At 45.4% G+C, this 24,194-nt stretch overlaps 1 protein-coding gene across 2 annotated transcripts in view; it reads right to left on the reverse strand.

Annotated features, from left to right (window-relative positions):
* Window positions 1-24,194, reverse strand: part of Trio (trio Rho guanine nucleotide exchange factor) — a 286,543-nt gene that overhangs the window by 133,832 nt on the left and 128,517 nt on the right. For both annotated transcript variants that reach the window (XM_041632132.1, XM_041632133.1), the window contains exons 8-10: window positions 18,116-18,247; window positions 10,917-11,147; window positions 3,489-3,611 (exon numbers count right to left, since the gene is read on the reverse strand). In XM_041632132.1, coding sequence (XP_041488066.1) covers window positions 3,489-3,611; window positions 10,917-11,147; window positions 18,116-18,247 — 486 coding nt within the window. The remainder of the gene's footprint in view (window positions 1-3,488; window positions 3,612-10,916; window positions 11,148-18,115; window positions 18,248-24,194) is intronic.

Below are 24,194 nucleotides of genomic sequence, written 5' to 3' on the forward strand. Positions count from 1 at the left end.
GGCAGATGAGTGGTCCTCCTCCTCCTCCTCCCGCTCTCAGTCACGAGGGCCCAATTCTCACCAAAATGATGGCAGACACTGTAGTTACTATAAATGAGAATGCAAATTTCTAAATAGAAAATTAGCACCGAACAGCATTTTCTTAATTAATGATTGATGGGGAGGGCCAAGCCCACTTTGGGTTGTGCCATCTCTTGTCCTGCTAGTCCTGGGTCCTATAGAAACCAGGCTAGGCACACCATGGGGAACAAGCCAGTAAGCAGCACCCTTCTATAACCTTTGCATCAGCTCCTGCCTCCAGGTTCTAGCCCTGCCTGAGTTCCTGTCCTGCCTGCCTTCAGTGAGGACTATAATGTGGAAATGTTATTTTCTCAGGGTGGGTGGGGGTTCAGTAAGGTAAGGGGCATAGAGAATAAATACTGGCGACATCATCTATGTTAGGTCCTATTGCAGCTAGCTAGTGTAAAGCACTTTCATAGTTATCACGTGAAAACTTGGTGTTTTCAATCATCTAGATGTTCCAAGATAAAGGAATTGGAATTCTGAACATGTTCTGACATGTATGCCCTACCTCCCTCCGTCTTTCCCTCCCTCCGTCTTCTTCTTCCCTTTCTCCATTCCTTCCTGATGTACTCTTACAGTAACCTGGTAAAGAGAGGTATTAATTCTATTTCACAGGGGAAAGGGACTCAGACCAAGGAACTTGCTCAGGGCTGGTGGTTGTGTAGTCAGAAAGGAATCTTCCATCACTGAGTTTTAGGAAATGTGAACGGGAAAGCAGCCTCACGAACCCGCTCTTTTTCTTCTCTGTGGTCTGAGGGTCTGACTCATGCTGGGCAGCTGGGACACCACTGACAACAACTCCAACAATGAGGGAAGCTCTCGATTAAAAACAATCTGCCCTGACTTCTCCAGGGTTAACTTTAAAAGACTAAAACACAAAGCATCTTATTTAGAGGCTGAATTTATTAATCAGTGGAAGCTTGTTATATCTGCAAAGAAGTTCAGGTCATACTACAAACATGGACATGTCGTATGTCCACCTGGACACAGCTTCCTCAGCCAACAATGAGCACAGTGGGGACACCTGTCAGTCCTCTGAAATCCAGGAAGAACTTCGGTACATGACAACTTCTTAGACCCTTATCCGGAAGACAAGGTATTTGTGGCACACAGAAAGCTACCCACAGACCTGTTTTGGGGAGAATGCTGTGGAGCAGCTGATGACTCTGCACGCTGAAGAGCGGAGGAGCTGAAGCACTCTCAGAGTGGGACCCGGGGAGCATCAGGCCCCTGCTGCTTTCAGAACCAGCTGCGGGAACAAGGTTTCTCTGGGCTTTACTCACCTGCTGTAATCATAGCTTTTTAAATTTAAAAACACAAACTCAGAAAACTACTTAAAGTAGAAGATCACTCACTGCTCAAGGAGCGCCTACCTTTCCATCAGCCACATGCAAAGCAGCAATTTTAACTGCAAAAAGCAGCATGAGAAAATGCTCTACAGTTGTGCATGTCACAGTGCACAGCAGCCAGCACAGGCTCACTCAACACCAAAGATGTACTCACAACCAACACACAAACAAAGACGAGCTTCACAACCATGGCATAGAAGTGCTTGGCTCTGCAAAACTGTAAGCCACAGTGACTTGTGCTTCCTGAAGAGGCCACAGCAGCATCTGAACCAAACACTAAAGCCCAGGGCATTGCCATCTAGGGTGGGCACCTGAACAAGTCAGGCTGGGCCTAGGGCTCGCTTCTACCGTGTAAGCTTAAGAGGTTCCTTCGGGGTTCCTCCTTCCTAGAACAGAGGAATTGCTCTGCAGAATAGACCTATATTTAGCACATTTTCAGAGAACTGAATCATATACTTTCACTGCTTCCTTTTTTAATCCGCTCAAGCTACTTCATCAAGCCACGACTCACCAAGTTCCCAAGAAAAGATGCATTAGGCAACTTGCTACTTTAAGATCTCTAGGGGGCTAGAGTGATGGTTTGGCAGATAGGCACAGTGGAATATTAGGATAAATCACTATCACATTTTGTGATTTTTTTTCATGAATTTTGTTCTCACTTCTTTTGCTTTCTTTTGATCCTTCCCCCTTCTTTTGGGAGGAATTTACTTGGTTTTCTATACCCCTCCCCAAAGCTATAAATTTATTTGGAAGTGATTGTGGAATTTGTTTTTGGTTTTTTTTTTTTTTGGCTTTATACATTTTGTGGTCATTCAAAAACAGCCAGAAGCCTGCATAAAGCCTCTTGCTGTCCTCAGGCCCCATCCAGCATGCTCAGCACACATTTCTGCCCTTTGTGTCCAAGTGAACTGGCTGGCTCTTCAGGTTTGACTCTTGACTACTTCCCTAGCCTCCCTAGATTTACCTTTTGCTCAGACAGTAATCCTCTCATCTACAGAATCTACAGATGTATTTACTGATCCCTTCGCTGACTGCTGATAGCACCCTTTTACCCATTTAGTCAATTCACTCAAGCAGGTAGCTGCTGAATGGACGGACACGTGAGACACTGCTGTAGGTGAGCATTATAGGGAAGCGAGCAGAACATGCCTGTTCTCACGGGCTTCAGTCTACTAATACTCTTAAGATGCTTTCAGTTTTCTGATAAGTACTTGACTGGGAAATCCCAATCTCAGTGCTCACTTCATTCCCCTAAGGAACAGCAATTCAGACAGGTGGGGAACCCAAGGGTGTCAGGACAGCAGCTCCAGACTCCAGCATCTGTGGCTGCTGAAGAAACCACCGTCTTTCTAAAGGTCCTTTTCACGGATGACATTTTCCACTTCTTGCCTGTAAGATTTAGTGATATTCTATAATTGCCATAATCTGTCTGAATCTGGATTTGTATGATCTAGATGGTTTCTTTTTTCTGGGGGTAGGTTGTTTGTGACAGGGTCTCTCTGTGCAGCCTTGGCTAACCTGGCTATGATGTAGATCAGCCTGGTCCCAAACTTACAGAGATCTCCTTGCCTAAAAGCGTGCACACCCCACTCCTGGCTCAGATGACTTCTGCTGAAGGCAGCCAATGTCCTTCTACTTCCTTAGGATGTCTGATGCTTCTGCAAACTTTTCAGCATCACAGCCTCCCTCATTCCCTCTCCACACTGCCCTCTGAGCACCCTCCGCTCCTGGTGCTGGCTTCCCAAGCACACAGTTAACACAACTAGAAACGGGCAGGCAGAATGCCAGGCCTGTCACTGCAGAAATCCCAGAAGTTATTGTCCCTCAACTGAACTGAAAGCCACAAACTAGCCTAATAAATATGAAAACATCCTCAAAGACAAACTTGTTTCAAAACCATACAATTCACAGGGGGTTAACTCTCTTTTCTACCCAGACGATGGTCGCCTCATTGTGAAACAAATTTAACCCCACCTTAACAACCTCGCACACCTAGCAAAGGTTAAGTCGCCTCAGGTTTGCTGAAACTGTGACTTCCAACCCAGCCACCAGGATGTGTTCAGGGGGCTGCTGTACCTGTGCGACTTCCTCGAAGTCCTCGTGTCGTTTCTGCAATGCTCTGGCTCGGTGAAGGGATTTGCCCACGCCTGTGTGTTTGCTCAGAAATGCTTCTCCGTGGTTCTCAATCCAATCTAGCACCTGCAAAGAAAACGGTCACATGGGCCATAACCATGGTGTCCACCTTGCTCACCGGGTTAGGCCTCTCTAGGAAAGGCTCGCTCCTTTGTCAAAATTCTGCAGCAAACATGAAGCAAAGCAAGTTCAGAGGAAACGCCTGAATACTAATTTAATTCATTTCGCAATTACATCTTACTTCAGCTTCTCCACAGGACCATAAATAGCTTTTATATTAAAAGTACAAATTGTCCTACGCATGAACATTGCATATAATGATTAAATTAACTCTCACCTTATCAGAGGCATGACAGAGCTACCAGTTCGCTGGGTTTTGTGTGAAGAGGGCAGATATGGCACTATGCTGGACCAGTTCACATCTTTAAATGGTTCAGAGCCTCATAGCTCAGGCGATTCAAGCTTAACTATGCATACAAAAAATGTTTTGTATGTCTCCGTTTTTAGGAGACTCCAAACATAGAAGAAAAGACACCACTGCCATGCTGCAGTCCTGGACTCGGAGGATAATTCCTTGGGTAAACTGTGAGGTATTATGGCATCGAAGTACAAGCTGTGTTTGTTCCTCATGGCTGGGACTTAGCGCAGTTCCCTGGTCCACACATGTGAGAAATCACACAACATTAACACCATCTAACAGTGTTTACGTCAAATGCGCACTCATTAGTCTCTGGTGGAGTGGCAGAAAAACAAGCAAGTGATCTCTTTTCAAACGTTCATCTAAAACATTACAAATACATCACACACGTTTGTTAGTGTGCTGTTAAAAATGGGCTGTCTATGTTGTACATGTTTGTGACTGGTATTGTCAAATTCTGTTGGGTTATTGTAACAAAATACCTCGGGCTGGATAACTTATATGTGACAGAAATGTCTACTCACAGCTCTGGAAACGGGAAAGTTTAAGGTTAAGGTGCCAACGTCTAGTGAGGACCTATTCCTCACAGACTGTGCCTTCCAGGGTCCTCACACAGCACAGGGGTCAAACGGAATCTCTCAAGCTCCTTTTCTAAAGGCATTGATCTCACTCGTGAGAGTGGAGTCTTGGTGGCCTAAGCACTCCTAGAGGACCTGCACAGTGACCTCACTGCACTGGACATTACATTTCCACATGGACTTGTAATGGAACACAAGCACTCGGGTCAGACAACAGCAGGTGCCGAAGTACACAACTCTAAATGATCCGGGATGGAAAAAGAAGTAGGGCAGATTCAGTCAAGTCAGTGATTCGGGAACCTCTACTAATGTCAGGATAAGTCAGGCTTAACTGCTGGTCCACAACGGCTTTGTGCTACAACTCTCAACCGAACTGACAGACATCTAGAAAATTAGTCAGTGGATGTATAAGACCAATCTGTGTCCATCGTTCCACACCTGAGGGCCTGACTAAGCTGCCTTTCTGCACAGCAAAGTTCTGTCCCACATATATCAGATGGTGAGCTTTAACAAACCTCCAGGGCCCTGTAAAAACTGCTCTGGAATTGTGAGCAGCCGTGAACAGAGGTGGATAGTGGGAATTGTGAGCAGCCGTGAGCAGAGGTGGATTGTGGGAATTGTGAGCAGCCATGAGCAGAGGTGGGTTGTGGGAATTGTGAGCAGCCGTGAGCAGAGGTGGGTAGTGGGAATTGTGAGCAGAGGTGGGTAGTGGGAATTGTGAGCAGAGGTGGGTAGTGGGAATTGTGAGCAGAGGTGGGTAGTGGGAATTGTGAGCAGCCGTGAGCAGAGGTGGGTTGTGGGAATTGTGAGCAGCCGTGAGCAGAGGTGGGTTGTGGGAATTGTGAGCAGCCGTGAGCAGAGGTGGGTTGTGGGAATTGTGAGCAGCTGTGAGCAGAGGTGGGCTGGGGTTGGGGAATGGACGGCAAGCCTGGCAGGGGTGCTCAGGTCAGGGCTGTGCGCTCCTCTCATTCTTGGTCATGTGGTTCATTTCTGATCCCTTCCCGGCCCATCAACACTGACAGTCACCTGATCATCATCCTTGCTCACTGGATCCATCTGCACGCTGTCAGTGAGGTCTAACTCAACTAGCTCTGCCGATTATCCCTGGGAAACACACTGCTTCGACACCTGTCCCTCTGCACATCTGACAAGTGCTGGAAGGAAGTTTGCATAGTTTTATTTCAGCTTCTGTGTCCCTCCCTGTGAGCACTGATGACCACACCCAGTTGAGAATTCAAATGTGTCCACACAAATGACTGCAGCATCCACAAGGCAGCTGCACAGCACACCTGAGCATCTGGTCTGTTGCCATCTAGTTAGGCTCTTTGATGGCACAGGCTGGAAATACTCCACTGCATCTGAGCTACTGTTCTCCACACAGAACTGCACTCCCCACCTGCCCCCAGCAGAACTGGGGCTGTGGAAGAGACCCTAGAGAGCATGTCTCTACTTAATGACTGTCTCAGAGAACGTGCCCAACACCACACAAAAGTGTAACTTTCACCACGAGGACCTCAGCTGTTGGACAGAAGTTCACTGAGACATACAGACTTTGGGTCTAGTTTATTTTCAGTGTGTGATGTTTTCATTTGTAAGTTATTTTTAATAGTTTTAATAATAATAGTTTTGTTTGTAAGTTATTTATAATAGTTTTAATAAACAAAAGGAATAAATATTTAACTTGAAAAGGATTTAGAATCATAAAAGTATCATCGAAGCTCCAGTCTATATTACTTATCTGTAAGATTTCAGAGGGATAGAAGGGGAAGAAGACTTAAAACAACATTTCTGTAGTATTTCCTATATATTCCTTTACTTAAAAACAACAAAGCCCCAGGCCATCAGAAAGCCGCAAGCCTGACGATTACTGTCACCTTCCAGAGCCTTGAAGGCAGGCGTGGCTTTCCAATGTCGAGAGACATCGTCTAGAGAGCTAGAGGGAGCAACTCACTGTGTTTTAATTTTTATCTTTTAAGACCAAGAAATATTTCGGGAAACATAGCTTGGAAATCAATGCTGTTGTGAGTGGACCACACAGGATGATAGCAGCCATGTTTCCTTTAGCAATGGGTCTTTCAAACAAAAGTGTAAAAACACTGATGTCCCTGTGTCTCGAACAAACACAAAGCAACTTGTCCTTGCGATGTACAAGTCCCACACATTTAGTAAACAGCCCACAGCTATGGAGTCCTGCTCAAGTTTCCGAGTCTCCCACGAGGCTACTAAATCGTTATTAAGCCTCGGTGGCTTTTTCTTTTTGACAAGGGGATCTCAGATTAATATATTTGTGGAAAAAAACACCATCTGGAAAACATGCGTACAAACCCTTCAATTTTAAGTACAAAAAGACTAGCAAGTCAGGGAACTTTATCACCTAAGTCCAGCCAGCCATCTCTGACTACAGTTGTACCCAGTGGTTGTCAACAAACGAGGCTGGTTCAGGTCTGCCCTCACCCCAAGCTGAAGAACAAGTCAAAAGTACTTATTTTTACTTTTTCCTCAGCTACCTGGCTCAGAAGCAGAACAAAATACCTAGGAGGCCTATACCATCTTTCTCTATGCAGAAGGCAGGCTGTGGTCATCTTTCCTGCCAACTGGTGACCTCTAATGGACACAAATAACAATCCTAAGGTCAAGGTCCTGAAAACATTAAAGCATCACTTAGATAAAAGCCCAATGTGCACCAAACTGCTAATGGTTTAACCTGACTCTTTCTGTAATGAAAAGGAAATCACTGAATGATGACAAGCTTGTCATTATTGACCATGATGGCAAGTGCACTTAAACGAACTAATTAGTCATCTTGTCATCTGAGCACCTGCTGTCGAGGCAAGCCTGGCACACTGCTGTGCATACAGTAAGTGCTGGCTCTTCCAGCAAACTCCGAGGAGGGACAGTTGGCATTCTCATTTAACAGAGGCAAAGGGTTTTGGCAATTTTGTGGTGGTGGCCCCAGGAGTCAGTCTCCCAGCACTTTTCCTAAGCCTTGGTTCTGGCCTCTTCTTGGTCGGCACAGCTGACAGGCAGGTGCTGTAGCCGGCTGGAAGGAGAACTGTGCTCCACACTGGGACAGTTCAGACTTCTGGGAAGAAATGGCACTGCCAAAGCCAACACCCGAACTGGGTTAGGGCCAGTTAGCAAGCACTCAGGACAAGCCCCTGACACTTCTTTCTTCTGTTCAGGGGTCAGGGTTCCAGCCATCCTAAAAAGCACATGCCATCTGTGAAACAGTTTTCTGCAAGAAGGTTCCACTACCTAATTTCCACCAGTCTCGTGGATTCATATCTCCCAGTGATTATTACTTTATGAACTTGTGAACAAATACTAAAAACCTTGTCAAAGAGAGCAATGCTCACAGACCCTTCCATGTCTGCATGGTTTTAGAAACACTCTGGCATCTGAGGACTGGAGGTGTCCGGACTCCAACACAAGTGTTATGTATCACATGCTTTAGTCTTTCTAAACGTTTTAATTATGGGCACTAAATCCCTACTTACTCCCCCAGGGAAAATGCTTAGACAACACACGACCTCTGTACCTCTCAGAGCACAGACGAGAAGGGAAGAGGAAATATAAATGAGAAGAATCTAGAATGGACCAGATTTGCTCAAACATTTAAAAAAGGTTTTCTGATTTTTTCTTTTTTTCCCCTGATAGGGTTTCACTATGTTGTCTAGGCCAGTCTTTATCTCCTGGGCTCAAGTGGTCCTCTTACCCCAGACTCAAGCAGCTAGGACCATTTGTGTACACATGAGCCTGACTTCCTGTCTATGACAGTCTACGATAGTACATCATAAACATGGAAAGAGCTCTTCCAGGAGGTAATTCCAGGAGGATGCTCACACAGGAGGCTGCCAGGAGCAAATGAAGGCTTTTGAGGGAGCAGTCTCCCTGCCTGATGAACATCGGTGTGGCCTCCAGAGGGCAGATATGCAGGGCTATGTGTCTCACTGTGTTGGATAACTGAATCCTGACAATCTAAGAGCTGGGCAAACCAGGCGGGTGAGGCAGAAAACCGAGTGTGAGAGCATCCTGCTCTGGACAACTTCCATGACTGCAAACGGGGGCAGCAAATACTTTCCATAAAACAGCTTTCCATAAAAATGGAAGCGTAGGCTTAAATTACTTGCTGCCAAGAAGTAAGACAATTATTCACCATTTAATGCAAATAAACATTCCATGAGGGCTACTTGACAGGAAACAGGAGACAAAAATGTGGATTATGTGATTGTCAGGAAGGACAGCAAAGGTCTTATTCAAGCTATCAATGCCAAAGGTAAGAGCAGCAGCAGCTAGGATGCCTGTGCTGGGTAAGCCTGCAACAACAGAGTTCACTCACTCCCTATGCCGTCCTTTGAGTGGAATCTACAGCCCAGACCAGCTCCTCTTGACCACGCCCCTTCCTACCATTCCACACGGCTTCTGTACAGAAATTATGGGAAATTCACCACTAAGCCAAACTCTCCAGCCATTCCCCTGTGACCCAATACCCTGGGAGCCTGCAATAATCCAGCCAATGCTCCTGCAAGGACTTTCTTCTAGGCGGGCTGCTGGCAGGAAACCATCATCATTCAGTGTCTACACTGAGAAAGTTCTGTATTTCTTTCTCCTGCACAATAGCAGCTGAAGCTTTTCCATTCCCCCAAACAAAATGTATGGGATCGCTAGCTGGCTCATTATATTCTTGTAGCTTATTCTCAACTGTACTCATCTGTCTTCCCTGATACCATTCTAAAATGCTGCTCTGTTTTTTTCTTTTTTTCTGCGCATTTCGCCACAGCTTACCACCTTGCTTTATATGACAACACCTTCTATCATCCATCTCCTGAGCTCCAGACAAGTATTTCTGGGTTTTCTATCCTACTATTAACACATCTGTTTTGATTCCTTTCTCTGACTTTTAGCTTTGGTGTCACAATTCAAACCTACAGGAAGATCTCCTGTTTTCATTTATAGGTTCAAACCATTACAAGTCAACAAGAAATGGTCCCCTTAGTGGCAATATCTGTTTCTGTGGGATGTTAATAGAGTATTGGTATGTGATATTCCACCTAATATTCTGTAAATGCTGGCTTAAATACATGAGCTCAGAATATGGATATATATATATGGACCCCTGAAGCTCTTCTGAAGGAATTCCTTCGCAGTGCCTTCCCCAACCTAGAAAGGTCCAGCTATTACTCTCATAAGACCAGGGTCTCAAATAGCCAGGGCAAGAGACCATCCTGCTGCTGCTTCCTCGGGGGAGAAGAGCGGCCACTGTTAGAAATGGCATTGGCTCCTAATTGTGTCACCAAACGAGATCTAAGGAGTATGAGATGTACTTAATCTATTAACTGTCCTAGCTTGCAAGCATTTTTCAATAATTCAGATGAAGGAGAATTTGGGCCTTTCACCTTGTGGTACTCATTCCTTCACAAGGCCTCTAGGAGGCCACCTCAACCCTCTTATCCCCTATTTCCCTTCTTCCCCCTGGTTAATAATAATAAGAAAAGGTAATAAAATACCAGAATGCACATGGCTGAGTCATTTTATATATGTGATCTCCAGAGAACTCAAAATCACCAAAAGAAACTGAGCATGGTAGGTGAGGAGTATAAACCACAGAGCCGTTGTCAGCATTACGACCCCACCAGATTAGCACTGAACCATGTCTACAAGGAGAATCTTCTGTCAAAACAGTCTGCAGTATGACTCTCCAAAGTCCCAGTCCACCAAACAGAAACCCACTTGACTCTCAGGTGGCTCCCGGAAATCTGACAGCCCTGTCAGATTGTGTCCTGTGCACAGGGACACAATAATGTCAAAAAGGAGTGAGGTCTGACCCCAGGACAACACTGGGGCTGGGTTCAGGCCAACCTTTAATATGCTAGCACTGCATATACAGACATCTTCAGCCCCAGGACTTGTACACAGTTTACACTGGTTACAGGGCAAGAGCCTGAGTTAATTACTGTCATAGCTGTGTCAGGCTTTGCATGCTCCCCCAGTCCGGTGTTCTTCTGCCGCAGGCTGAGGACTCCAACTTCCCGTTTTCTACCACCAAAGTCACAAAAAGATGCTGATTATTCAGAAACAGCCATAACAGTCCACTTGACACATTACTAAGCACCTACTATGTACCACTGGTGGCACTCCCTACCTTAGAGAAACAGTAGCCATATTAAAAAAAAATAAAACAGTACTCAAAAGCCAACAAGAGTGAGAGGAAGTGGATACAATCATAATGCTCACCCTAGGTGTCAGCATAGTAGAGTGAGTAGCCAAGAGTCACCTGGGAGTATCAGGCCATAGTCAGAAACCAGAGCCCCCACCCTCACTGGACGGGAACCAGGGCTAGCTAGCTCTCTGCAAAGGGCATGCATGGGTACCCACCTGCTGAACATCCTGCTGGAAGACACAGAGCTGCAGCCTCTGGTGGAGCCGCACCTTGCGGTGCTGCCAGATGTTCTCGAGTTGGCGCTGGTGGTGCAACACCTCATGGATGACATCTAGGACATGGTGCACAGCCTTGGAGTAGTTAGCGGAGGCCGTGAGGGAATCAGAGCTGCCGGGAGTCAGGGGACGCTGGAGCTTATCAAGGAGAGACTTCCCATCCTGGCTGACCTGTTCACAACACATGGGAGAGATTATTCAGCATACATGCTTTGCCCAGACTGCACACAGACCCTGTGATCAGGTGCCCACATACAGCCACATGCAACCATAGGTAAATAAAATGTAAAACCATTCATCAATTATCCAATGACAAACACCAAGTTAAAATAAGCCTCCCATAGCATAAAGACAGAGAAACTGCTCTCAATCAGCCCATGTAACACAAGTCAACAAGTCTACTTGCTTTGCTAGGGTAACTGTGAACTGAAGCTTAAAGTAAGAATTTTCTCGAGTTATTATGAGCAAATACAACACATCATTACAATACTGATACCAGTGATTAACTACCATCAGATAAAAAGTAAACTTTCTGATGAACCCAAAAAGCAACTCTATTTTACGAAATTGAAACCAAACTAAAAATGCCACTCTATTTGACCTATTTAACTTTAAAGAAGTAATTCTGATTGGAATGGCACCACAGTGTTATACTGTGGTGTCTAATTATCAAATTACAATTAAATAAAAGCATTTAGGCTATCCACAGAAATCAGGGCGAGTGGATGTGGAAAAGAAAATAAGCAGTATGTGGTTTTCCAATTTGGGATTCTTCAGATTATGAATAATTATGCCAGAGGTAGCACAAAAAAAAAGTCACCTGTTGAGACAACTTTGGGAGTGTGCATGGAACACAGGGACAGGGTACCCCAAGGAACCCTCTTGAGATCTTCCTTCCTGCTCAACACTCCCAAACCCAAACCCACTCAGAGTTCTGTTAAGGGAACTAACAACAGCCTAGATGCCAACTGACTCAGAACACAGTGGACCTTGGAACAGACAGCTCACCCAGGGCCTGCACAGCACAGGGCTGCACCAGAGAGCTCTGGAACCAGCTCTCCTCTGGTCCGCCCAGCACTGCAGCTCTGCAACAATGTAACACAGTGGCTTTCCCCAGATCCGCAACAATGTAACACAGTGACCTCCAGTCCTGCAACAATGTAACACAGTGGCTTTCCCCAGACCCGCAACAATGTAACACAGTGGCATTCCCCCAGACCCGCAACAATGTAACACATTGGCTTTCCAGGCCTGCAACAATTTAACACAGCATTTTCCAGGCCGGCAACAATTTAACACAGCATTTTCCAGGCCAGCACCGCTGCCTCTGTGGGAACTGTGGACTGTTCTTACAAAGGTTTGGGAGTCTGCAACTCATTTGACACATCTTTATAGCAAAACTTAGATGACAGTGACCAGATAACAAAGAACCTTGTTAACCAGAGATAGTGTCAGCTGAAACAAAATGGGGTAAGACTAGCCAGAAGATTCTGCTGCCCTGGAAGCCTCTGGGAGGCAATCTGTGTGCCGCCCTGCATGAAGTGGGGGACGATCTGGGTTTCCTATGACAGACTGGGAGGCGGGGCACTCAGCTAAGAATGGATTGGCACACAGTGAGAAACTGCCCTTTCCCCTTTTGTGTCCTCCCGCAGTACTGCTGATTGTTCCCGGAAGATGATGACCATGTTCACAGAGCAAAAGGCACTCACTACCCTTTGAGAGCCACTCAGCACTCAGAACACCACCTCCCCCTGTCAATTCCCTCTCAGGATGCACTTCCCTGATGGACCTATTCTCCAGTGCCATCTTTTGTGGCCGTATGCACATCGGGTTCACATGTGTGGCCAGTCTGAATGCAGAATCTCTTCCAGTGCATATGCAGGTACTTAGGTGTTTATAAACTGAAATATGCTTGATCAATCACCTTTCTATTGTGCCTAGCCAGCATATACACTGCTTATAGACATTTAAATTATACATGGAAGATTAGAGTCCACGTGCTTTATTTCAGATGAGTCAGTAGCATTGTTTCCACTATGCCCTAGGGTGTGTCATCTCTTGGGACTCAATAGCTGCTCCAAATTACTGACTTCTCACTGAACTGGTGCTAAAAAGAATTCCTAAGCTACAGCTCGTCCCTTAGTACAATGTAGCAGTGATCTGACCCCAGCAGCAGTAGCTTCAGTAAGAACCCTGAGGCTGGGCCCCTTTCCTCCCCACTGGAAAGGATAGCACAGACCTCCTGAAGCAAGTTGAGCCACGGCAATTCTACAGACCTTTGGAACAATTCTACTTTGGTTAGTTGTCACACATTCGGTGCTTAAAAAGCACATTAGACAACATCACATCATGTATATTTCAATAACTTTAATCAAAATTTCCATTGTTTGGAAATATAGTAACAAATGAAAAATGAACTTCAAGTCCTATAAATACTGTGGCTGTGCCATATGGAAAGATTTTAAGTGGTGCACAATAATCAGAAGAAAATCAATGATGGAAAGAAGTCACATGTGCGGGAACAACACAAAACAGAAAAAATACATTTTAAATATTTAAAGAAGTAATGTGAAGTTGATGTCGTTCAAGTGAGTGGTGTAGTCTGAATATCATTAATTACAGGAGCAAGTGATGCTTAAGCTGTTTCTAGGAGCCCCTCAGGGGCTCCAGCCCTGCTGTACAAGGCAAAGCATGTATGGAAAGAAAGACTTCGTTATCAAAGAGCAAGATTTTCCACAGTTGTTTAAAGATCAAACTGGCTCAGTTTCTGGTCTGTTCTTTGTTTCCCTTGGAATATGAGGCCATGGGACCTGATGGGCAATCAAATCATGTTTTATAAAGAACAACATTCTATTAATATATGAACAAATATGTTTTAATACCGACATGAATTGGGAAAACGCAAGCACTGAAAAGCAAACTGTAACTAGATTTAAACTCACTATATCAAAGGTGTGCATGTTCCTAACAGGGTGAAATTTGTGTATTTCCCTGGTATACTTCCCGAGTAGTGACTAAGACAGCACATTTTATTATATGGATCCCAGTGAGCGGCCCTAAAAACACACCCCAGAGACCTTCTGGAGCTGGCCTAGCCTAGTTCTATCACTTTATTCTCTGCATTTCTCAGTAATCCAGATTCTGAACTGAGAGCCCTAAAGGAAGGTTTCACTTGCCTAAAGAGGACACACCTAGACTTCACTGCTCAAGGCTGTAAGACCAGCAACGAGCCAAAGAGCAAACAAATACCATCCTGAGAAAGGTCAGTGAGGTTTGAAGGGATGGTGTTGATCCACATGTATTAGGAAACAACAGTCCAGGGACAAGAAAAGAAATGGGCAAAATACACAAAACCACTCATCCTAGCTTAAAACACTGGCCCTGCTTCATAGCTTTGTGAGACTAAAACACCATCTGCAGTGAGTCAGGACTACCAGCATCTTCTCTGATTCTCTCAGTCTGCCATGAGCACGACGTAACGGATGTTTCCATCCGACTCTGACGCACACGGGAGTAACACAGGCATGGACCAACTAAGACAAAGGAAAGCAGGTGCCTGAGTGTTGAAAACATCAGCAGGTTTCCCACAGCTAGAGACAAATGCAGATGTTGTTCTTGAATGAAAAAATAGGTGGAGATGGTGAGACAGAGAAGGAAACACCAGTGAGAGGCAGCATCTTCTGGACACCATAGCACACAGGACCCTGTAGCTGTATCCCCAAGGCTCTTGAGAACAAGGCAAAGAACTACTTCTCAATTAGTGGCTTCAGAGACATGTGTATGGCAGTCACTCTGCCACTACAGAAACACAAGAGTGGCCGGGTGGTGGTGGCGCATGCCTTTAATCCCAGCACTCAGGAGGCAGAGGCAGGCAGATCTCTGCGAGTTCAAGACCAGCCTGGTCTACAAGAGCTAGTTCCAGGACAGGCTCCAAAACCACAGAGAAACCCTGTCTCGGGAAAAAAAAAAAAAAAAAAGAAACCCAAGAGTGGAAGTTTGTCATCTCTCCTTTAGGTTAGTGCAAGAAGCTGAATTCTAAAAGTATGTTTGAAAACACTGATTGGGGTGGGATGGATGGACAATCACTTAAAAAAAAAAATCAGAGCAGTCGGTCTTTCTCATTTTCTGGAAGAGAGAAAATGCAGAGCTGAGGTAGTGAGCAATGGGAGCCTTTGACTTCCTGAAGAGTGAGTGGCAAAGAAATAGGAACCAGAAGTCACACTACACATCTGGGAGACAACAGAGACACGAAGTGAACCCGACAGTTGACAAACAAACCACAAGGAAAGCTTCTTGCTGCCCAGTAAGAGATTTATGAGCGCTCAGTGGGGGAGATTGCCAAAAGCCCTGGTGAAACTGGAGTGCAGAACCGGTGTCAGCTTGTGTGCCTGTAACAGTGAGGAACAGACACAGAGAATTATATGCACATGTGTAAGTGTGCATGTAGAGGGGATGATGGGTGAGTGGTGGGCTGGCTGGCTGGCTGGGTGGGTGGGTGGGTGGATGGATGGATGGATGGATGAGTGGTGGGTTAGTTGGATACAGCCTGGTTAACAATGAAAGTTCTGTACTATTTAAGAATCTAAGCCATAAAAGGCAGGAAAAGAGAGGGTCAAGACATATTAATGCAATATTCGACCAGAAAAGTAAAAGACATGAATGGATCTGTGGACAGGATGTCTGTGTGGAGAGAGGGGCGGTGTAGAGGGAGCATGGTTGTGTTCCATGTTAGACATGGGCAGGTCTGGGTCCAGGGAATGTGGGCGCAAGCTGCCATTCTACCACTTTTCAATTGGTTGTAAACTATCTTATAATTTACAGGCAAAGGAACTGTCATTATGTTTTCTGAAAGTTTTTTCAGTTGAGTTCAAGTTGCTGTCTCCCCTGAATTTATAGTTCTGTTGCTAACACATACTTAGGCTAAAAATTCATTTTAGACCTCAGCTTGGGAGGTTCTTTTCTTCCCATCAAATTATTTTGAATTATCAGCACCAGCTTATACTGGAGCAAAACTATGCCATAGGTAATGTATGTACCAAGTCAAGTTGCCCACTTTATAGGATGTGGAGAAGTAATTAGAGATTCCCGTTTTGTAGCTAGGACTGCTGACCTCAGTCAGGTCAGAGTGATTCTGATGTCTGCCATGCATCTTCTCAGCTGTTCCCATAAGCAGAGCATAACCAGCTGTACTGGGAACAAAGGCTGCCCATGCCTTCTCTGTCTGATAAGGACAGGGTGCACAGCTGCCCCATGCAGGTCCACCACTGTAACCACAGAGCAGTGCTGGAGAAAGGGCCACATAAGAGTAGGTAACTGACCGCTTAGTCGTGAGTACTGGGTCATTCACGGTCTTCACTGCAGGTGAGAACTAGATGCTGCACAGAAATGGTACAACCAAGTAGCTATGCATGCACAATTAGAATTGGGAAAACGAAAAGGAGTACTCAAAAAAGTGAGACACTTGTTGAGCAAAAGGGTGACTAACAGGAAGGAGACTGGACCACACCTGAGCCAGCACGGCAGCGCTCTGCGGCTCTACTCAACCTGCTCACAGACACCAGTCTACAGGAGACCTGGGCCCAAGGACATGGTGCTGCCAGCTGGTCAGTTCAGAATCTGCATGCCCAGCCCTCTGTGGGGAGCTTTGAATACTTCTCTGACTGAGGCGTCACAGCAGCCATCAGCACAGAACAGTATAAATGCTTCCTATTAATTAAAGAGAAAGGAGAAAAGCCTACTGGAAAGCAAGCTCGGGTTTCTGCCCACCCCTTCTCCTTAGAGTCTCACCATTTCCACAGACCCATCTCCACTGGCTAATCTGATGTCGACGTGGTACAAAAGCTGTCACTGAATGGAGGGAACACCGGTTGAGAAAATGCATCCACAAGAATGAGCGGCAGGTGAGCCTGTAGGTGTTTTCTTAATTGGTGATTGATGTGGAAGGACCCAGCCCATTGTCAGCAGTGCCACCCCAAAGTTGGTGGTCCTGGGTTCTATAAGAAAACAGGCTGGGAAAGCCATGACGGCCAAGCCAGTAAACAGCACTCCTCCATGGCCTTTGTCAACTCCTGCTGTTTGAGGTCCTGCTCCGACTTCCTTCAAGGGACAGTGATACAGGAGAGTAAGTCAAATAAACCCTTTCCTCCTTAAGCTGCTTTTGGTCATGGTGTTTCATCACAGCAATAGCAACCACAACTAAGCCACCACCTATTGTACAGTCAGGTAAACAGGACACAGGTGAGGATAACACTCAGCGACATGCCAGGAGAGTGATCAATGGGAACATGCAGCCAGTCTGCCTGAGGTCACGCAGCTATCCCGCTCTACCAGCTGACCTGGCACAAGTCATGCTACCTCAATGTCTCGGTGTCATCAGTACGGTGAGCAGCAAGTCTGTCTAAAATCTGTACCACAGAGCATGGCAGAGAAGTGGGCAGCAGCAAAGGAGACAAGGACGCATCAAGCACAATTTCAATACAGCCCCTTAAAATTCACAAAGGAAACGTCACACTTGGTGCCTGGTCCTCCGTGGTCTCATGTACTCTGTGGATGCTCTGGAATCTAGAGATGTGTCACCAGGAATGGGGGTCTGAAGGGTATGGCCTGGCCCTGGTGAACTCACAAGTCAAAAGAGATGCTTCTCCCCTTCAGTTGTTTCTGCTGGGTATTGTGGTCACAGCTATATGAAAGCAACTAATACTCATGGATGTCTACGCCAGCAAGCTCTACACATCTGGAAAACAGCGAATGTTTTGGGACCCAGAGCATGCAACTGAAGCAGGCATCCCTTCCTATCTAATGAGATTCAGTCACAAAGATTAAACTGAATTTGCCTAGACTATATAGCATGCAAGTGCAGATTTCCCAAATATGGTAGAAGCTATTTACTATTAAAAAGATAAAATATAGGCACCCCATTTCCAAAAGCCTCAATCCATGTAAAGACCGCTTTCTGGCTACCACAAACTTTACTCCCCACCTTCACCCCGTACCTACCAGAAATCCAAACGCTGGGTGAATAAACTATAGTTTAAGTAGGATACAGTTTTTCCTGAGCTGCCCAAGACATCCATTTACAGCTTTAGAGCTAGCCTTTAAACCCACCGATGCCCTGCACTCGAGGTAAAACACACCCTTACCTCAGAATAAGCGAGGGTGATGTGCTCGTAGATCCCCTGATGATGATGAATGGCGTCTTCCAGGTCCTGCAGCTCGGAGGGAAGGTCTACCTCACCACAGGCCTTACACCATGAATCCACATTGCTCATGTACTTGGAGGTTTAAAAAAAAGAAAAAGAAAAGATTATTTCTATTGATCACTAATCACTTAGGTTGAAAGGGGGACACTTCCAATACGATCTTGGTAAGAGTTGTAGCTGAGGGAGAATGGAAGCAAATAATAATGTGGTTGAATATCACTGGGCTGCTGGTGCAGGCAGCTGCAGTTAACGGAATCGCTGGTGCCAGCTGCTCATGGAGCCAGAATAGCATTGTCTTGCCTTGTCTGTCCTTTTGCTTTTCCAGTCCACACTGAAATTCTGCTTCCTGACTTGAACCCCAGCAATGGGGAACATCAAAAGCCCACTCTTCCCTACTTCCCTCTCTGCCCAGGAGGGCTGAGCAGTAGGGTGGGCTTCACTGGGGGGGGGGGGGGTTGTTGGGTTGTTGTCTGCAACTACTTTGTCTCTTGCATGCTTACAGGAAAACCAAGTCTCTCAAACTATTCAGCTCAGGCCGGGAAGGTCTAGGCTGCCTAATCTCCGGGCTTTCAGGAGAAACTTGAGGAGGTGGAAACTTGTAGGGCAGTCTAGGATGCTCAGCTTGGAATGTTGACCCAGGTTCCAAATACTACCTCACTCCCCCCCCCCCCATCAATAGTGATAAATCACTAGCAAATCTCCTGGGGAGATGCTATCAGAATCCTTTACAGTGGAGTGAAGAAGAAAGCACAGAAAGCCCAATTAAAGAGCCAAATAGATGGCAATAGCTGATGGGTTTAACCTCTCTGAGGCCAGTCCCTCACAGTCTATGCTCAGCAGGGAAGGCAGAGGGTGGGCGGCTGGGACAGGAAAGGCAGTGTATAATTCTCAAGTACAAGGAGAACAACCTTCATGTGCTGTGGAATAATGCTCTTGTACACTGTGAAGATTTATCACTCATATTGGTTTAATAAAACACTGACTGACCAGTAGTCAGGCAGGAAGTATAGGCAGGGCAACCAGACTAGGAGAATTCTGGGATGAAGAAAAACGCAGACACACAGTCACCAGTCAGACACAGAGGAAGCAAGATGAGAATGCCTCTCTGAGAAAAGATAAAAAAACATGTGGCTAAACATAAAAAAGAATTATGGGTTAATTTAAGTTGTAAAAGCTAGTTAATAGTAAGCCTGAGATAATAGGCCAAGCAATTTATAATTAATATAAGCCTCTGTGTGTTTCTTTGGGACTGAACGGCTGTGGGACCAGGAGGGACAGTAACTTCTGTCTACATTCACGTCACTCACAGTATACAGGAGCTTCAGACAGACAAGTCACCCATGTAGCTACTGTTCATGAAAACCTCTGTACATGCAAACCTCCGAGTCTGAAGACATGGCAGTGTCACCAGACAACCTGTGGTTTCTGGTGGCTTCAAGCATCCCTCCACCACCGTGAGTTCCACTGATGATTTCCATCAACACTTCTATGGAGTCTTCTAGCACTCTCAAGGCAATAGGAGTCATAATGAGATTACTCCAGACCTCTCCTCCCACGCATACTACTCCGGCACATTCTAAGTGTTTCTTGGGTAGCTTGTTCTATAAATGTCAATCAGGGCAGGTCGGATGCTGCTGAGTAATCTCCAGTGCTGCTTCACTTTCTCTTCCTCCGTTCGTGCACTTAGTACCAATTAATAAGTCATTGTAAACCCTTTTCAAATAAGAATTTGACCACCTTTATTAGTAAGTCATCAGGTCCAAGTCAGCAATTAATTAGCTCATAGACAATAGCCACTGCCAAGCACCCCAACACAGACTTACTATGTACTAAGAAGAAGTAAGATGCTTTTTACGGAACATGCATTAATTAGATGCTGCACTAGTTCACAATTTAATGGGGAGCAGTGTCAGAGGCCACTGCATCAATTCTCTGTGCATTCACCTCCAATTTTTGAAGCAACTAAAATCAGAACAGGACTCGATGTACCCAGCATAGATTCCTAAAATAACAAAATACTTAAGCTGTTTTCCAAGAAAAACTTCCAAGATCGATTCAAAGATAGTTTGGAAATGGCTCAAGAATGGACATGCAGAGGAAGCCAGCTCAACTTGAGCTACGACCTTCTCATGGCAGTGGGTCAAATTCCTCCTCACGAGACATAACCCCTTCAGGGAAGAAACAAGATCCCTGTACGTGAAGTATGGCGAAGAAGTACTACACCTGGCAAAGAACCTAAAAACTCCCATCCAATCACCAGCTCTTCCTGGCCCCTCTTCTGTAGAAGGCTCCCAGCAGCCTGCTGGCTTGATGACCTAATTTTTAAAAGTTCTTTTTTTATAGGATAGGGTCATTTCAGGTTCCCTATCCTCAGCTGCCCAAGGAACTAACTGGGGACACATCGCCTTGGGCTCCTGGGAGCCACTCTAGGTTCAAGTCTCTTGCCAACCCTAAGGTGGCTCCCTTAACTAAGAATTGTGTTTCCGTGCTCCCCTATCCAACCTTCCTTTATCCCAATCCTCCTTTTTCCCCAAGTTCCCCCCATCCTCCCCTTCTCCCTTTTCTCTCCCCATCTCCCCTTACCCCCATCCCACCCCACCCCCAAGATCCCAATTTTCTCCCCGGCAATTTTGTCTACTTCCCATAGCCAAGAGGATAACTATATGTTTTTCCTTGGATACACCTTCTTATTTAGCTTCTTTAGGTTCACCAGTTGTAGACTCCGTGACCCTTATTTATGGCTAGAAACCAATTATGAGTGAGTACATCCCATGTTCATCTTTTTGGGTCTGGGTTACCTCACTCAGTATAGTGTTTTCTATTTCCATCCATTTGCATGCAAAATTCGAAAAGTCATAGCAATACTGACGAATATCTTGCATATCACCATAGAACCTTCATCTGGTGATGGATGGAGATAGAGACAGAGACCCACACTGGAGCACTGGACTGAGCTCCCAAGGTCCCAATGAGGAGCAGAAGGAGGGAGAACATGAGCAAAGAAGTCATGAGACAGTGGAGCTGATCTATTGGGAGCTCACCAAGGCCAGCTGGACTGTGACTGAAAAAGCATGGGATAAAACCGGACTCTCTGAACATGGCGGACAATGAGGGCTGATGAGAAGCCAAGGACAATGGCACGGGGTTTTGATCCTACTTAATGTGCTGGCTTTGTGGGAGCCTAGCCAGTTTGGATGTTCACCTTCCTAGATATGGACGGAGGGGGGAAAACCTAGGACTTACCACAGGGCAGGGAACGCTGACTGCTCTTTGGACTGGAGAGGGAGGGGGAGAGGAGTAGGGGGAGGGGGAGAGGAGTAGGGAGAGGGGGAGAGGAGTAGGGGAGAGGGAGAAGGGTGGGAGGAGGGGGAGAAGGGTGGGAGGAGGGGGAGAAGGGTGGGAGGAGGGGGGAGGGAAGTGGGAGGCTGGGAGGAGGCGGAAACTTGGTTTTTTCTCCTTTTCTCAGTAAAAAAAAATGATCAAAAAAAAAAGTTCTTTTTTTATGTAAAACCTGATGCCATGTTTCAGTTTCTGTGTACCTCAGGCACAGGCCAGGCTGGACCCCCAGCACAGTGGACAGGAGCAAGCAGGCCAGGCCAGGATCCTCAAGAACAGGGAAAGAGGAGTGAGTAGGCCAGACCAGGACCCCCAGCACAGGGAAAGGCAGAGCGCTTCTAACACTGAAGAAAACTTGATTTTAAGATGTCTTCTTTTCCTTCAAAATTTATTTATTATGTGCTTTGGTGTTTTGTCTGTATATGTCTGTGTAAGGGTGCTAGATTCCCGTGGAACTAGAGTTATAGTTATGAGCTGCATGTGGGTGCTAGGAATTGAACCCTGGTCTTCTGGAAGAGCAGCTAATGCTCTTAACAGTAGCTGCTGAGATTCATCTTGCTTGAGCCAGCCAAAAATGTCTTTTTAAAAAACTGTTGAACAGAAGATAAAAAGGAATGTAAGTCGGATAACTTTGCAAAACTGAGTCGAATGGGTGAGGGAGAAATGACTGACACAGTTTCAAAATGAGACCTTGAATAATTACTTAGCAGACTAATTTACTCTAAGCATGTACCTCAGGGTTAAGGTCCTCCTGGCAATTTATTTCCTAACCAGACCCCTCCCTCAATCTCCCCTCCCCCACCTCCTGAGGCCTCTGCCTAGCACAGGTGGTGGACGAGACAGAGATTGAAAACGTCCTAGATTGAATGATCTGATTATTACTCAGAAGCAATTGTTCCTCCCTGGAAAAACCAAGTGGTTGAAAAGGAGACCAACACACTTGAGCACAAACCTCGGAGTTTCTCCCTGTGTCTCATCTCACTTTGTTTTCATTTCTAGATAATAACTGAATTCTGTAATAATAGTCTACTTTTCATTTCTCCTCTGGCCATGGGAGTCACGGGGCATGTGAGTGCTTCCAGACACATACCATGAATCTAGCTCAGAGGCTCCAATACAGAAACCTGGGGAAAACAGTTTAGCAAGCTTGGCATGAACCAAACATGCCAGTGATCACTCTGCATGCCACCAGCCTACTTCTTAATATACTTTGTTTCCAAACAGCTTTTACCCTAAATCCTTCCCATCCCATGAGAATACTGTTATTATCGCAAGCCAAGAATTAAGGTGAGACCCTGAAGAAAGGCATTCGCAAAGAAGGTTTACTTAAAAAATAAAGTTAGTACAGGACTGTTCCATATTCTTTTGTTTACTTCCAAAGTGATACTGAAGTGACAGTCTATTCTTTTTTCATTATTTAACTCAGACACATGCCCAAATAACCCAAATGTATATTCCACAAGAGGACAATCATGTAGAAATCATTCTTTGTTTTATACATTGGTATGTGTGCATTTGTGTGTGTTGAGGAGTGTATGTATTCAGGTGTGTGTGTCTGTGTTGTGTATGTGTTCAGGTGTATGTGTTCATTCAGAGGGGTGTGTGTGTGTGTGTGTGTGTGTGTTCAGGGGTGTGTGTGTGTTTGTATTCAGGTATGGGGCCCAAGTGTGACAGTGTGGGCTCCTTGTTGTGGTACTTGCTTTCTGGGGCTCCTGTTGCTCAAACTTGCATCCGTTAGGCTGGCTAGCCTGCAGGCTGCTGAGGATCCCCATCTCTTGTCTCATCAGAGTTGTGAGATTACAGATATGCACCAATGCATCCAGCTTCATATAAATGCTGGGGATTGAACTCAAGTCCTCATTGTTAGGTGGTGAGTGCTTTAACCACTGAGCCATCTCCCCAGCCTAATAAAAACACACATCATTTTAATAATAAACGTTTCCTTTTTATATGTTAATGAAAAGTGTAGTTTTATGTGAATATTACTGTAAGGGCGGAAGAGCTATTCTGATGAGGACTGGTTCAAGTCACAGACCTCCACGCAAGGTCTAGGCTTAGGAACATGTGCAAACCCTGCTCAACAAGCTGTCTGGACAGTTACACCTCTGGCTCCATTTATTCCACAAGGCTAAGAGACAAAATGATCATTAGCGTTATTTCATTTTGTTAAGAGCTGTGCAAATATCCAAGGACGACAAAACCATGGGTAGCTAATTCATTTTTGACTGTTAGAGCACAGAAAGCCATTAGTTACAGTTGAAACAAGGCTCACTCCACATAAGCTGGCTCAGCACTCAGTGCAGCGGCAATGGAAACATCTGCCTGTGGTCTAACCACACAGTTGCTGGCCACATGTGCACGTGACCTACGGACAGAGTGAAATATTTAATTCTCCTTTAATTCATGTTTATTTTTTATTACGATTCTATTACTAATTTTATTTAACCATAAGTGGCTTCAGCAGCCACAAGTGATGACAGGCTAGCACATGGAACAAAAAGCTCTAAAACTTGGGGATTTGACAAGACAGTAAAAATCAAGTCATTTTAATTTGTTGCTTAAAAATATAATTACAAAACTACTTGCTATGAAATCTTCCTGACACAAAGGGACTGCCCAGAGAACATGTCACATGACCCAAGCTAAGTAAAGGCAGGTCCCTAGACAGAACCTACCATAAAGT

Source organism: Microtus oregoni, unplaced genomic scaffold (assembly GCF_018167655.1).
Source record: "Microtus oregoni isolate MIOR12 unplaced genomic scaffold, Mior012 000040F_ref0000088, whole genome shotgun sequence".
Taxonomy (NCBI): domain Eukaryota; kingdom Metazoa; phylum Chordata; class Mammalia; order Rodentia; family Cricetidae; genus Microtus; species Microtus oregoni.